At 36.5% G+C, this 13,648-nt stretch overlaps 6 protein-coding genes across 6 annotated transcripts; 1 reads left to right on the top strand and 5 right to left on the bottom strand.

The window, feature by feature from the left end:
• Window positions 1-2,832: 2,832 nt before the first annotated feature.
• B0P05DRAFT_533334 (kinase-like domain-containing protein) lies at window positions 2,833-4,840 on the bottom strand. The gene is made up of 5 exons (XM_051577195.1): window positions 4,494-4,840; window positions 4,070-4,451; window positions 3,805-4,024; window positions 3,501-3,752; window positions 2,833-3,452 (listed from the first exon to the last, which is right to left on the bottom strand). Exons 1-5 carry the CDS (start codon window positions 4,540-4,542, stop codon window positions 3,138-3,140), a joined length of 1,218 nt encoding a protein of 405 aa, XP_051437130.1. The 5' UTR covers window positions 4,543-4,840; the 3' UTR covers window positions 2,833-3,137.
• Window positions 4,841-5,056: 216 nt separating this feature from the next.
• B0P05DRAFT_533328 (G-alpha protein) lies at window positions 5,057-6,638 on the top strand. The gene is made up of 2 exons (XM_051577194.1): window positions 5,057-5,926; window positions 5,976-6,638. Exons 1-2 carry the CDS (start codon window positions 5,472-5,474, stop codon window positions 6,577-6,579), a joined length of 1,059 nt encoding a protein of 352 aa, XP_051437129.1. The 5' UTR covers window positions 5,057-5,471; the 3' UTR covers window positions 6,580-6,638.
• Window positions 6,639-8,916, bottom strand: B0P05DRAFT_533312 (uncharacterized protein). The gene is made up of 9 exons (XM_051577193.1): window positions 8,717-8,916; window positions 8,407-8,640; window positions 8,026-8,346; window positions 7,804-7,978; window positions 7,626-7,757; window positions 7,455-7,581; window positions 7,299-7,405; window positions 6,872-7,246; window positions 6,639-6,821 (listed from the first exon to the last, which is right to left on the bottom strand). Exons 1-9 carry the CDS (start codon window positions 8,732-8,734, stop codon window positions 6,745-6,747), a joined length of 1,566 nt encoding a protein of 521 aa, XP_051437128.1. The 5' UTR covers window positions 8,735-8,916; the 3' UTR covers window positions 6,639-6,744.
• A 361-nt stretch (window positions 8,917-9,277) lies between these two features.
• On the bottom strand, window positions 9,278-9,934 carry B0P05DRAFT_440513 (AAA domain-containing protein; the record flags this gene model as incomplete). The annotated part of the gene is made up of 3 exons (XM_051573750.1): window positions 9,278-9,352; window positions 9,399-9,699; window positions 9,747-9,934. Coding segments are annotated over 3 exons (564 nt in total), but the record flags the coding sequence as incomplete, so codon positions are not given.
• Window positions 9,935-9,950: 16 nt separating this feature from the next.
• On the bottom strand, window positions 9,951-12,840 carry B0P05DRAFT_18604 (DNA replication factor Dna2-domain-containing protein). The gene is made up of 4 exons (XM_051573173.1): window positions 12,686-12,840; window positions 12,449-12,645; window positions 11,548-12,406; window positions 9,951-11,503 (listed from the first exon to the last, which is right to left on the bottom strand). Exons 1-4 carry the CDS (start codon window positions 12,756-12,758, stop codon window positions 10,224-10,226), a joined length of 2,409 nt encoding a protein of 802 aa, XP_051437126.1. The 5' UTR covers window positions 12,759-12,840; the 3' UTR covers window positions 9,951-10,223.
• B0P05DRAFT_533286 (nuclear transport factor 2) lies at window positions 12,715-13,512 on the bottom strand. Its single transcript, XM_051577192.1, has 4 exons — window positions 13,421-13,512; window positions 13,320-13,365; window positions 13,011-13,269; window positions 12,715-12,953 (listed from the first exon to the last, which is right to left on the bottom strand). Exons 1-4 carry the CDS (start codon window positions 13,502-13,504, stop codon window positions 12,944-12,946), a joined length of 399 nt encoding a protein of 132 aa, XP_051437125.1. The 5' UTR covers window positions 13,505-13,512; the 3' UTR covers window positions 12,715-12,943.
• Window positions 13,513-13,648: the final 136 nt, after the last annotated feature.

Below are 13,648 nucleotides of genomic sequence, written 5' to 3'. Positions count from 1 at the left end.
ATCAAAGATGAGTCCTGATGGTAAAGCAAGAAAGCCCACTACTGCTTACAACAAGAGATACAGAGGCTAAAAGGAGAGGGTTGTATTGGTGCAAATCAGGAGCCACTACCCAAAAAGAAGAAGAAGAAGAAGAAGCTTTGATATTCACAACACAGCCATATAGTGAATCTGAGCAAGCTGATGAGGTTATCGAGCAGAAATCAGAATATCAGTAGAGTGAGGATTGTTGATTATTTACAGAGAGTTTCTAAGCTTTGGTCTCCGAGTGCACAAGTGCTAGTATGGGGATAGGTAAGTGTGTCTTGTGTTCGAGTGGAGGCTGTTGCAACCTTTATCCAAATACTTGCTAGTAGCTGAAGCGTGTGTGTGTGTGTGTGTATGTGCGTGTTTAGCCTTAAGTCTATATGTCCTATAGTGCGATATCAAAGATAAGCAGGATCATAAAATAGCCCTGTCATAAAGCTGTTAGATGCATACTTCTTTGCTTTGATTCGATTGTTTACTATCAAGCATGTTTCCTTTGAAAGTGAAGATTGTTAAAGAGCTGAGAGAATCTATAGATAAAAGTAAAATAAAATAAAATAAACAAAACTATACTTTCTCTTGTAGTATATTTATTGATGCTAGAAAAGCATTTCCTTATTATGGGCTGTTAGAATATATATATATATATATATATATATTGCTTGTGTGAGGAACTACAGGCAAATCTTGGCTTTTGCTGCTAAGACTACAAGTCTTTTATAAGACATGATGGGTTAGAATTGGTTTTCTCTTCTAGTCATGTAAACATGTCTTTTGGTCGTCACTGATGTGAGAAAACATTGTCTACGAATCAATAATCGCTCTATCAATTCCAAAGCAACCCTTGTCCTCTTTTATCTACAGCCAAAACAAAACTGCTGTTTAGAAGCAAGCAACTATTGGCCTTATTGATTGAGCTTTGGTGAAGAGTTTCACAAGACAAGTCTTTTTTTTCATCACTTTTAACACCTTTATATTTTTCTTATAGATTCTATCTATCCATATATGCAACTTTATACCTGTTAGAAGGCTCAATCTGCTTACCTATGCATGCATAAACCTAAGTTTCTTGCTATCATTTGGTGTACAACAAGCAACTTTATAATGCATCTAATAAGAAAATAACACAAAGGCCATTTGTTCATGCATCTCTTAAAGTGGCCAATCTCTTAAAGTGTCCAAGGCAACAGATTGATTGGCTAAACCACCGGACTTCGAATATGGTATTTTTTTATTTCCAGAAAAAATTTTTTCTTTTTCAAACCCTTGTCTTTTATTTTTACATTGTTGTCAAAATAAAGACCATATTGCTCAGGGTAACCAAACTCTTGTCTAGCTAACCTATGGAGCTAAAAGAGTGCTACCTTCCAGCCGTGTAGCTGTATCTGTTCAGTGTTTTGCTTTTTTGGCGCTGTTTAGATATGACGTTGTACTAAGACCTGTGTAACCAAAAGCTGGGGACAATAGCGATTGTTTATACACGTACGTACTAATTGGCTGCAGAGATCAGGTTTTTGGGTTTACTGATTCTCAATACATAGATACTTGTACTCCGGGATACTTGTATACACAAAGGGAAAAAAGAATGCGTAGTGTCCGCCTTCTATAGTAGCATTCATGCATACAAAGACAGAAGACTAGCCATCTTTTGTCTCAAGATTGGGTTTAGCGTTGCCTGATATTCTGTTCAAGAGAGTGATTAGCTCTTGTTCAGAAAAGAGATGCATTTGTTCAAGTCTGGTAAGCTTGTTCAAACTACTGCAAATACTTGTACTTTGGGGTACTTGTATACACAAAGAGAAAAAAGAAGGCATGGTATCACTTTCTAGGCTGAAACTGGTGTTTCTCTATCGACAAGGCTTTCTCTCAGGTGTCTCCAAGGTTACTCAGCAAGTCTCAAGGTCAATCAAGAATGGCTCTCATGGCTCAGTGGATATCTAGTAAGTATCTTCCAATGGTGTTAAAAGTATAATACACTAAAGTCCTTTTGTTTAGGTGTTTGCAAGGCTGGTCATCAAGGTCTGTTACTGGTCCAAGACTGACTCTCTCCCTGGTTCTACCCTGTTATGGTTAGCAAGCTCAAGATCCCTAGGTATACTCTACTTATGGTGGTGTCTAAGGTGTCTCCAAGGTTGGTCATCATGGTGTGTTACTGGTGCAAGACTGTCTCCCTTTGATTCTGGTTCTTTCAAGCGTTTCAAGATATCCATTGAAGGACTCAACAGATCTTCGCAATGCCGTCTGCTTTCTTCAGCCTTGTCTGTTTGAGAGTCTGATCAGCTCTTGTGCAGGCAAGAAGAGGGTTTGGTTAGGCTTGATCATCCTAATCAAATCCACAATATGTTTGTGCTGTGTTTTTTTTTTACTAGTGTCTCCCCTCTCCTTCTAACTTGTACTTTTCTTTTTTGTTGTCTTTGTGTTGTATCTACAGATAGATTAGGTGCTTTTATCCGTTTATGCTGTTCGTTTAATTCATGATTTATCGTTCCCAAAGAAGCTATAAAAAGCCCTCTCTTGTGTATACTCTACAAGCATTGTGGTGTTGATTAGCCAAAGCTTTAGGTTCTTTTCTTTTTGTCTTACCGTCATGCTCAATGTTGGTTTGATCTCCAGGTATTCATCAAGCTTACTGTTTGTTTCTCTTGTTTATAATTTCTAAATTCAATCTTTTTATTTTAAAAGTCCCAAAACGCCACAATAACCAGTCATTTTGATATTTTTTTCTAACAATTGGTTTCCCTTTACAGATAAATGTCTAAATGTAAACTCTCATTCATCCAAAAAGCTAATTCTTTTTCTGTCTAATTTCCATTTTTACTTCGTCCAAAATAGGCAAGTTAAACATCTGGAAATTAATTTTGATTCGTCCAGAAAAAACTATCATCGTCTGAATTTGAAGTGTAAAATCAACTATTTCTAAACCTCTGTGCTTTAGTGAAAATGAATTTAGCAATGAATAATAACAGGTCACACATGCACAAAAACGGACATGTAAAACAGTATTATTTGAACTCGACAATGAGATAGAAGCACACTGTCTATTGAAAAAAGGGAGAAGGTGCTTCGTTGTGCATCATACAACAAAAGCCGTATTAGGCGATTTTCTCAAATTATCATGATCTGCATACGTTTCCACTAATCCAGAACCATTCCCATCTGCATTGTCTTTCTATTTTTTCTCTTAGTAAGTTGCTTGATGTGGCACCACTTGCCTTTCTTCTGCATCTCTTTTCATTCTCTTCAGATTTTGTGTAATCGTATGAAAGAAAGTTTTGCTCGAGCAACTGTCTCTCATCCATAGATACTAGTGTTGTCATGTCGTCACTCGAGGCCTTTTTCTTTGTTTGTCTTTGTCTAACTTTAAGCGGATTTTCTTCTAAAAAGACCTCTTCTAATTCGTGTGTTGGATCAAAGTTGGACTTTTTCCCCTATTGAATGCATAAAGATCATGAACATTTATGGTTTTTAGACCTTACATCTGGAACAAATGGTGCACCAATTGCCTTCGATGACAAAATATCCCAGCACATGTATTTTAGCCAAGGATGTGTTTTCAACTGCTTAAAGCCTATATCTCCTACCCCTAACCTTTTCTCAACATCCCTTGTTAACAATCCTTGTACAAAATTGATTGCTTCAGGGGAAACTTTTGGTTCTTTAGGAAAGTCGATTGGACTGGAAATAATCCGTTTCTGAAGTTCTTCGTTTGATTTAGCACGAAACGGTCTCTGTTGAAAAAATATAAGTCTAAATGAGTCTACTTATAGTATATAGTTTTACCTCGCCGTATAAAAGCTCATAAATAACAATGCCTAAAGACCACCAATCGACAGAGTAAGAATAGCCTTGCTTCTTCAGTATCTCAGGTGATATATAGGCTAAGCTACCGGCAATAGAAGTAAGAAACTTTCTTTTCTCTGTCAATCGAACTGCTATATTAAAATCTGTCAGGTGAGCATGCCCTCTCTCATCTAAAAGAATGTTGTCTGGTTTTATATCCCTACGAAGAAATAAACAAAACTAGATATTGCATATATCACTCCACCTATGAATAATATGCTGACTGTGCAAATGATTTAAGCACAATGCTAACTGAGCAGCATAAAACTGGACATATTTCTCTGGTAAAGTCCCCATTTGATCTAATTGAAAGCGCAAGTCACCACCTAGCATGAGATCCAATACCATGAATAGATTTTCATCATCTTGAAACGCATAACGTAGATTTACAATGAGGCTGTAATCAATCGATTCTAGCAAATTTCGTTCTGAAATAATATTGGCTACAGCATTCATATCAATGCATTTTTCTTTGTTGATGTACTTGAGTGCATATAACTTTTTTGTGCCTTTGTGTTGAACAACGCGAACCTTACCAAAAGCGCCTTTTCCTACTGATCTTAGCAATATAAAATGCGAAAGCTCAACTGTATTTCAATTAGTGATCAGCATAATGGGTCATTTTCAACCTTCGCTCAACAAGTCAACAGGTTCTTCTTTACAACATAGCGATCCCATATACTTTAAGCAAACTACAAAAAAGAAAGACGAACGGAAAAAGAGCTCGTATTTAGGAAAGCAGCTAGTTATATAATTTAAGGAGAAACAGCATATAATGTTGGTGTATGACACAGAAATGGTCTATATGCCCTGAAAGAAAGAAATATCATCAAATGATAGGGGAAAAAAGTAATGGAAGAAACCAATCGTAATAGCTTAAATTAATACCAAGATGTCTTTTGAAGCAAGCTAATACAACAGAAAAAAAATAGATAAAAAATAAAAGAATTATCAAATACCTGGAGCGACAGTCAAGAACATTAAAGACCTTTTTAGACAATTTAAGGAGAACAAAGCGCACAAACTTTATTATGATTGATGGTCGCACAAGGTGTTGCTTCTTATCATGCGAGAAGTTCAAAAAAGTATCATCTCCGAGCCACAAAAAAAAAGAACATTTGTATGGTGCCGAGCAGTTATTAACAATTATTCTAATTATTACAGTATTATTTGACACACATTAAAAGAAAAGCTTAATTCTCTTATTGACACTTTATCAACTATAGACAAACACTAAACCCTTCTCTTTTATCTATTTTCAAAAAACAAAGGTCAGTGCCTGAAGGAAAACGCCCTGTATCTTGTGTGAAAAAAAACATACGAGTGTAACCAGCAAGAGAACCATCCTTGTTCTTAGGGTTTACCTCTTCAGAGTTATATGCTTGTTTTCCTTATAGAGAAAAAACTTGTTTCTATCATTTAAATGACATGCTTGAGACCTGTTTAATCATTGTTTGTTCTCCTTAAAAATAAATCAAGGGGGTTAACTTTTTATATAGAACAAGTTCGTCAAACTTTTTTTTTCTTTTCCCTTTCTTTCCGTTTTTTTTTGTTTTTTTTTAACCTGTCTTTTCTATATTAAAATCCTTGAAACAACGTCTTAAAGTATGGGCTGCTGTCAATCAACCTCTCAAGTCGAAGAAAAACAAAGAAATCAAGAAATTGATGCCCAAATCAAGCGAGATAGAGTTAATTTGCGAAAAGAAATTAAAATGCTGCTTCTGGGTGCTGGTGAATCTGGAAAGTCTACCATTTTAAAGCAAATGAAACTGATTCACGATGGAGGATATACTCCAGAAGAAAGAGAAAGTTTCAAAGAAGTCATCTTTAGCAATACAATGCAGTCAATGCGAGTCACAATGGAAGCCATGGATAATTTGGGCATTCAGTTCCATCATCCCGAAAATGAAGGACACAAGAGACTGGTTTTAGAAGCACCTCCTCAGATTGACTACTTGGGACATGAGCTAGTCGAAGCAATCGCTTCGCTTTGGGATGACCCAGGTGTACAAGAGTGTGTGCAAAGATCAAATGAGTTCCAGTTGAATGATTCTGCAAGATAGTAAGTATTTCTTTGTTATATTAATGAATAGCATATTGACATTACTTAGCTACTTTGACTCTATTCTCCGTATTGGACAACCCAACTATATGCCAAGCGACCAAGATGTACTGCGATCCAGAGTCAAATCAACAGGCATCACCGAAACTACTTTTGTTATCGACCAACTCACATACCGTATGTTTGATGTGGGTGGTCAACGATCTGAACGAAAGAAATGGATTCACTGCTTCGAAAACGTGACAGCGCTTGTATTTTTAGTGGCTATTTCAGAATATGACCAAGTCCTATTTGAAGATGAAAGCGTCAACCGTTTACAAGAATCACTAACACTATTTGACTCTATCTGTAATTCGAGATGGTTTATTAAGACATCCATTATTTTGTTTCTAAATAAGATTGACTTGTTTGCAGAGAAGCTTCCTCGAAGCCCACTTGGTCAATTCTTTCCAGACTACAAAGGCGGTGACAACTACGATGCTGCATGCCAATATCTTTTACAAAAGTTTGTCTCTCTAAATACAAGAGCAGATACAAAGCAGATCTACACTCACTTGACATGTGCTACAGAGACAAAGCAAATCAAATTCGTAATGAACGCTGTGAATGATATTGTCGTACATGATAATTTACGCAATGTAGGCCTTTTGTAAAATATTTATTTGTAAAACTTCCTCTTTTTTTTTTCTTATACACTTTAATAAAACAAGCCTTTATGATAGAATATGTTGTACAATTATTTTTGTTTACCCTCCTCCTTAAAATTATGATTGTTAATTAACACTATCGAGAGTTGAGTAACACAATTGTGAAACGATTCAAAATGGCATACCCGTCCGAGAATTTCTTTTTCCAATCATGCAATTCACAAAGTTTTGTGCTTTGTTCTTGATGCCTTGATAAAAAAAATAGTCAATATTTTTTTTAATCACAGCGGGACTTTACCTTCTTCATGACCATGATTACTACTTTTTCTCCTTGTCAAGCTTTTTAAGTCTCGTAATACGCTTGATCTTGAAATGGATGGCAAAGGAACAGGAGAAGGAGGGAGTTCAGGAGTATCTGAAGATTCATTCATTGTCGTCATATTGTTTGAATTAAAATTATGATGATTACGAAGATGATGTTGTGGCATGCCTGCAGATTTTGGTCGTTCTCCATTTGCATGATGTTTTCGTTCTCCTAAGCGCCCAAAGGATTTCGCTACTTGATTTGCTTCAATGCCTGTTTCAATCAGACTGTCTAATATCGCAATACGAGCCTTATTGCTTGGTATTGCAAATTTGTTCGATTTTAATGCAGCATTTTCAGCATTGATAACTGTGTAATGAGATTAGATATGCACATGCAGTGTCAAGTATACTTGTATTACGTTTTAACAGCAAGAAAGCGCCAAGGTCTTTGCAGTCATAAAACACAGGAGGAGAAGGCAAAGGTGGTGAGAACTTCAAAACATTTTTGTGATACAGCACTTCAACTCTGTTGAAAAGAAACCATCAGTAAATTTGATTCAAGAAGACACCATTACCTCCATAATTCTTTTTCATTTACATGTTCTAATTGAACGACAATAAAGACATGTAAGAACTGAGAACGAATTGAAGTTGGATCAAATTTCTGATGTTCTCCTTCCAAAAAGACAATGCACACGATATCTAAATATAATTTACATTATGATCAGAAAGAATAAAGTAGTTACCATTTCCTATATATCTTTTCCTATGTATTTGCTGAGGATCACTTGTTTTTGAAGGCATAAGTGGTGCTACATGATACATGATTTCATGGTCCTGCCATAAAGAAGCAAATGACATTTCTCCTGATTCTCCAGCTTCACAGAAATTTAGTAAGCTATAGAAGCATTTATTTTTTCTTACTCTTTGTGTCTAGCCCAGCAGCAAATCCTTGATAGTCTTTCAATTCAACTGGCTTTCCAATTATATTTAATAGCTTGTTCAATCCTTCTGGTATTTCTGAATTAGAAAGCCATTGTTCTTCTGTATCTTGGCCATCGCGAATTGTCATGACACCAAATTTGTATGATTTAGGAATCTATGTCAGGTAAGCAAAAGAATGCTTCTTGAGTGTATTGAATTTACCCCCATTTCATCATACTTTAACAGCTCTTTCTCTAGACCTGATAAAATAGTAACCTCGGCAGAAAATTCTTTAAAAAGTTTAAAGTCAATGTCTGAATAAAGTGACATGAGTGCTGCCCGCATAGATCTAGTCATATTGTATTGATCTGACATGGGCTGTGTAATGATACCAGTGATAATGACTGACGAAAGGCTACGCAATGGCCTGCTTCTCTTTGCTTCATGTTCCATATCTAGTTTATGTAACTGACCCGACGATTCAAGTTGCAATATGAAATCATTGACATTTTTGTCTTCTGCAATGCGGTTCATATTTGTATCCTATAGAAAGTAGTTTTTTTTAATTATACATGCAAGAAGGTATAAACATGCACGTATTACTTGTTTTGTGCGAATAATAATCCGATAGTAGGTAGCTCCTTTAATAACAGATACAATAGCATGTGTGTCGTTCATCACAGGCCCAATCAAAGTGATGTAGGGTTTTCCAACAAAGTAGTGCCTAAACCAATATGATGTTTTATCAATTTGATCTGGCCAAATGGAATGATAGTCAGTCATGGTTGACAATGTAGGTTTTTCTCGAAGAAAATCAGCTGTTTCGATAGTAAGATGCTTTATAGATTTTCTGTTAGTATAAACATCCACAGACGCATATTTCTTTTTCTTTGCAGATAATATATACACATACATAAAGATATTTACCCATGATTTAAGCATATGATCCAAGAGATCTAAAAGATCTAATTTTTCTGCTTCCATGATATCTAGTGCATGAATTGACTTCACTACATCTTCTTTTGTTTTTTGACGGCATTGTTGGAAAAGCCATTGGTAATGGTTTATTGTGGTCATATAAAGAAAGAAATGAAAAAAAGAAAAAAGAAAATAATGCAGAGTGTGTACAAGGAGGCAATAAATGCTAATTACGAAAAGTTAATTGATATTAAATTGTGACTGTAAAGCGTCCCTTTTAGGATGCATCTTGATAAATCTCCCTGAGAACCCGGTTTTCTTTCAGTACTCTAGCTGCAGATGAAAATGTCTTGTGCGTTTTTTTATTTAGGGACGACTGGGTTTCTTCTTCTTTTACTATTGTGTGCATTGATTCAGATCCATGGGGTATAGTATAAACCTATTGACATATGTAAGTACAGTGATGGTGTACTCTAGAACATACCCAGCCTTTCTTCTCAAATGATCCTATCAGGCTGCTATACAGAGCAGAAGCTTTTAAAGTAGAAGAAGAGCCAAACAAGATCAATTTGCTTTTGGCTCGAGTGATGGCTACATTTAGTCGGCGCCAATCTCTCAATAGATCGCCAGCCTACCATAAAAAAATAAGCCGACATACAACACAAAAGTGAACCTACATTGCCCTGTGTATTATTTCGAACAAGTGATAAGATAACGCATTCTTTATCACGTCCTTGGTATTTATCAATGGTAGAAATCTCAATCTTTGTCCTTGTCTTTAACATGTGTGATATGAGACGTAACTGAGATCGATAGACTGAAATGATGGCCAATTGTTCTTGATCAATACCACAATTCAAAAGAGTCTCAGCTGCTTGTTGGACCAACAAAGCCTCTGTATCATTCTGAACAAAACTGCCAAACGGTCTGTTTTCTTGAGCATCCAATGCATCCATATCGACAAACACCACTTTTCGACTATAATAATGATGTTTAGACCACCTTAATCATGCATGACGATTTACCTTGGATCCAAAACATGCTCTAGCCAACAATCAGATAAACCTTTACAAACGATACCATCGTGCATTGCATCAAGTCCTTGTCTGAATTGAGGAATCACTAGCTTTCGAGAGGCTACTGCGTTGTTACCACATCTCAGTTTACCATCATAAATCAAAAGGTTGGATACATCCATGATCTCTTTGCACATACGATATTGATATTCTAAATAGCAAATCGATTCAGGCCTTGCTTCAGCTAAAGTAGCAAACAAGGACTTGTTTAACCCTCCTTCATGAGCTTCTCGGTTACGAATAATAGGTGGCAGTTGATACAGGTCTCCTACAAGTACAAATGTGTTTGCATAACGAAGAGGTCCAATACATGTAGGTAGAGTAATTTGAGACGCTTCATCGATAATACAATAATCAAACTTTCGCTTTTGAAGCATAACACTATACCAATATAAACAACTCACTCCAAGTGCAACGTATCTGAACTTACTCGCCAATACCAAGACATGTCACACCCACCACTTTCTTTGATTCATAATATTTATGCATAGCACTTACTGAAGTAACCGTACTGTTTGATGAAGGCACACAATCTCGCATAGCCGGCATGACTTTATCCAAACTGCCCAATCTCAAGATGTCCACACCATGTTCACGCACTTTGATCAAGACGTTATCAAGCGCTGTATGTGTATAAGCAGAAACCAAGACACTCTTGTTTTGCTTGACAAGTTGATAGATGATTTCAGCTGTTGTTGTCGTTTTACCTGTACCAGGCATACCTAAAATCAAAGTGTAATCTTTGGCTTGTAAGACACGTTTTAAAGCGTTACGTTGATCAGGGTTCATGTTTGGCAAGGGAGGCATAGAAGGTGCTGCTGTCTTGAATTCTGGTTTTTTCAAATCAATGATTAGCTCACGGAGTCGTTGACATTTAGCTTCATTTTCAGCTGCTTTAGCGACAAGCATGATCAAGTTGTTTCTAAGTAGAGCCATGCCTGTTGACATTTCGTCTTTATCAATGCGATAGCGTGTACTGGAACGAGCATAAAACCGAGCCACATTGTCTCGAACACCAATAAATGTATTGAAGTTTTGATGATTGTCCGGGTCAAAGTCTAACCCTGTTTGTGGAGGATTGCGTAAAGGTTCATTTAGACTCAAGAGGATTTCGTTCAAATTGATTCTTGTCACAAATCCCATAGCCAAATTGATATGACCATCCATGCTAGACACAACGACTGGATCACCTACTGAAATATTGCAAACAAGCGCTTGATCTCGAGTAAAACAATACTTCCAGCGAGAGAATTGAGGGTCAATGTCACTTGCAGCCAAATTCAGTCTCATGTTGGATAGACATCTGCCGAGCATTTCACGAATTTCAGCAGGTTGACTCCAGATATCTTTTCGGACATAATCAATGTCAACTTCTTCTTGATCTAATAACTTCCACCAATGTCGTACAAATTCAGTAGTAGAATTACCCATATGGTCTGTCATGTCGTCAAATAGCTTATACAGTTCACTTGTGTTGCCTGTTCCCATTTCAATTGATTTGTGGTAGATAGTACATGCATGATTTAAGTAGCAGTATTGACAAGTATGCATATTCTTAATCATAGGCGGAATGGATTCTTTACGGTCTGCCACGGCTAAATAGTTTCTAGCCATAATGAGTGATCTTAAATCGTTCTGTAAGGCAGGTACTAGATACAAGCTATTTGTTTTGGAATAATAAAGCACACCAGCTCTAATTTCAACATCTACAATAACAGTAAGTACGCTGTAGACAATCCACGCAACGTACCATAACGATCACTCATCAGTAAGGTATACAATAGCGTTTGAGCACGATTGGTTAAGAAACGAGATGCCTTTCCTGTCTTTAATTCAAAAGGTACTGTCAAAACTTTGTTTGATGGACTCAGCTTAAGTTGAACAGAAGCATCAACCATTCCCTTTAAACCGTATGTTGGACTCCACAAGTGTTCTTCAATATCAAGTACTTTACATATAGCAACGGAGGTGCATCCCATTTCTCTTGCAACATCAGCGCCCATATCTCTACTAACTTGTGCATTTGGCTTTGGATGTTCATTGACATATAAAGTTCCAAATTGATGTATGCTATCAGCATAGCCGCTCAAGGTACTCAAGGCTGTTTCCTGATCTTGATCAATAGCATACAAGGCTTCTAATGAGTTCATGATGGTGTTTTCAATGCCCTGTTGAATTGCCTTGATAGAGAAATCACCTGTCTGCAAAGCACCTTGAAGGACAGCATGAATGATATTACCATAAATCAGTGCTTCTGAATATTCACTTGCACCTTTGATCTTCATCTGTAGCACTGATTTACGAAGACATGCAAAACTATCAGCAACAGCAGTACATGAAATCAATTTGTCTGGGTGAACTACAATAAAGTTCTTTTGGTTGTCAATGACAATATCATGCAGTGTGTCTGTGTGTGGTATATGAACAACGTCTCCAATGACAACAATCGTTTGTTCCCATTCTTGTCGAAGCCTTGCTGTAATAGCATGGTTCATTTCTTCTTGCATTAAAGTCAAGACCTTTTCTGAATAATGCTCGTCTTTAACAGAATATGAACCACTAGTCATATTTATCACTAAATACCGAGTGAACTTTTTGCGTTTCTCTTGCTAATAGAGTTGGTTTAGACGGTTGTAACTACATGGACATACCGAATTAGCGGGTGGTTTTGGACTGTTTTCGGTTGTATTCAGAATGTCATTTGGATCCACAGGGATGCGGTCAAAACTATCACTAAGACTTCTATTGAGTGGCTTTCGTGAAGCCATAATGGCTGATAGATCAATTTCTTCAATATCAATATCATCGTCAAACATATCATCATCATCATCATCGTTGTCTTGTTCTACTAACATTATCAGATATATATTAAAAAATAAAATTTGTACCTGTTTTTATGCGCTTATGAATATGCACTGTGTGATTCTCACAAGTAGCTTCTGCCTCAATGGGGATTGTCATGTGTTGGTTATTCAAAAGAAAAAAAAGAGAGAAAAGCTTTTCTTTTGTGACACCTTTTCTAATTTTCAAACGCGTCTTTTAAACGCGTCTAAAAGTTTTTTTTGTTTCCTTGGATACACATCGGTACTGAGCAACATATACTTAGACGCAATGTCTTCCCTTTATTGAATATTTACATAATTGATTTAAACAAATCTAATAAATAGGTCTTAGTACGGATTTGATTGTCTATTTGTTTTTTTCTTTGTTTACCTAAAGCTGTCACTTTGAACATAGTAATTTCCAGCCTGTTTCTCATCAGGCATCAAGATAAATGTCTGAGAGAAATTACGTTTTGATGGATGATCACCGTATTTGACAGTGCCTGTTGTGTTGATAATGATGCCACAAGCACCTTGAGCATTCATTGTATTAGGTAAAGGGTGGCAATCATAAACATCGATCTCATGATGTGACATTGGTAGACGGCCAAGGAATTCAGAATACTGTTGAGCACCAGAGAAAGCATTGCCTATAACATGGATAGTTTAATTATCATGAAAAACAGAAGTCTGTTTTTACCATTCCATAAAATGGCAGAATTATCTCGATATAAGCTTCCAAGATTCTATTGCAAGTTAGATCAAGTTATGTGAATAATAATAGAAAAAAAGGAGTTTTACTTGTCGTTGTGTATCGTAGCTTGGGTAAAAGAATTGAATAAACTGTTCAGTACTCTTTTCAGTAACACTAACAATAACGTCCATAGCTTAAAAAGTAAAAAGAAAAATAATCAAAGGGTAGTAAGTCAATAAATCAGTGCAGTAGCAGTCACCGCAGTAGTAGGGTGTCTCATAAAGACAAGCTGTTTGCTGACCTTTTCTGACGCTTATGGTAGCATATCGTATATC

Source organism: Gilbertella persicaria, assembly GCF_025201335.1.
Source record: "Gilbertella persicaria strain CBS 190.32 chromosome Unknown B0P05scaffold_10, whole genome shotgun sequence".
Lineage (NCBI taxonomy): Eukaryota > Fungi > Mucoromycota > Mucoromycetes > Mucorales > Choanephoraceae > Gilbertella > Gilbertella persicaria.
This window is presented reverse-complemented; position numbering and strand designations above follow the sequence as displayed.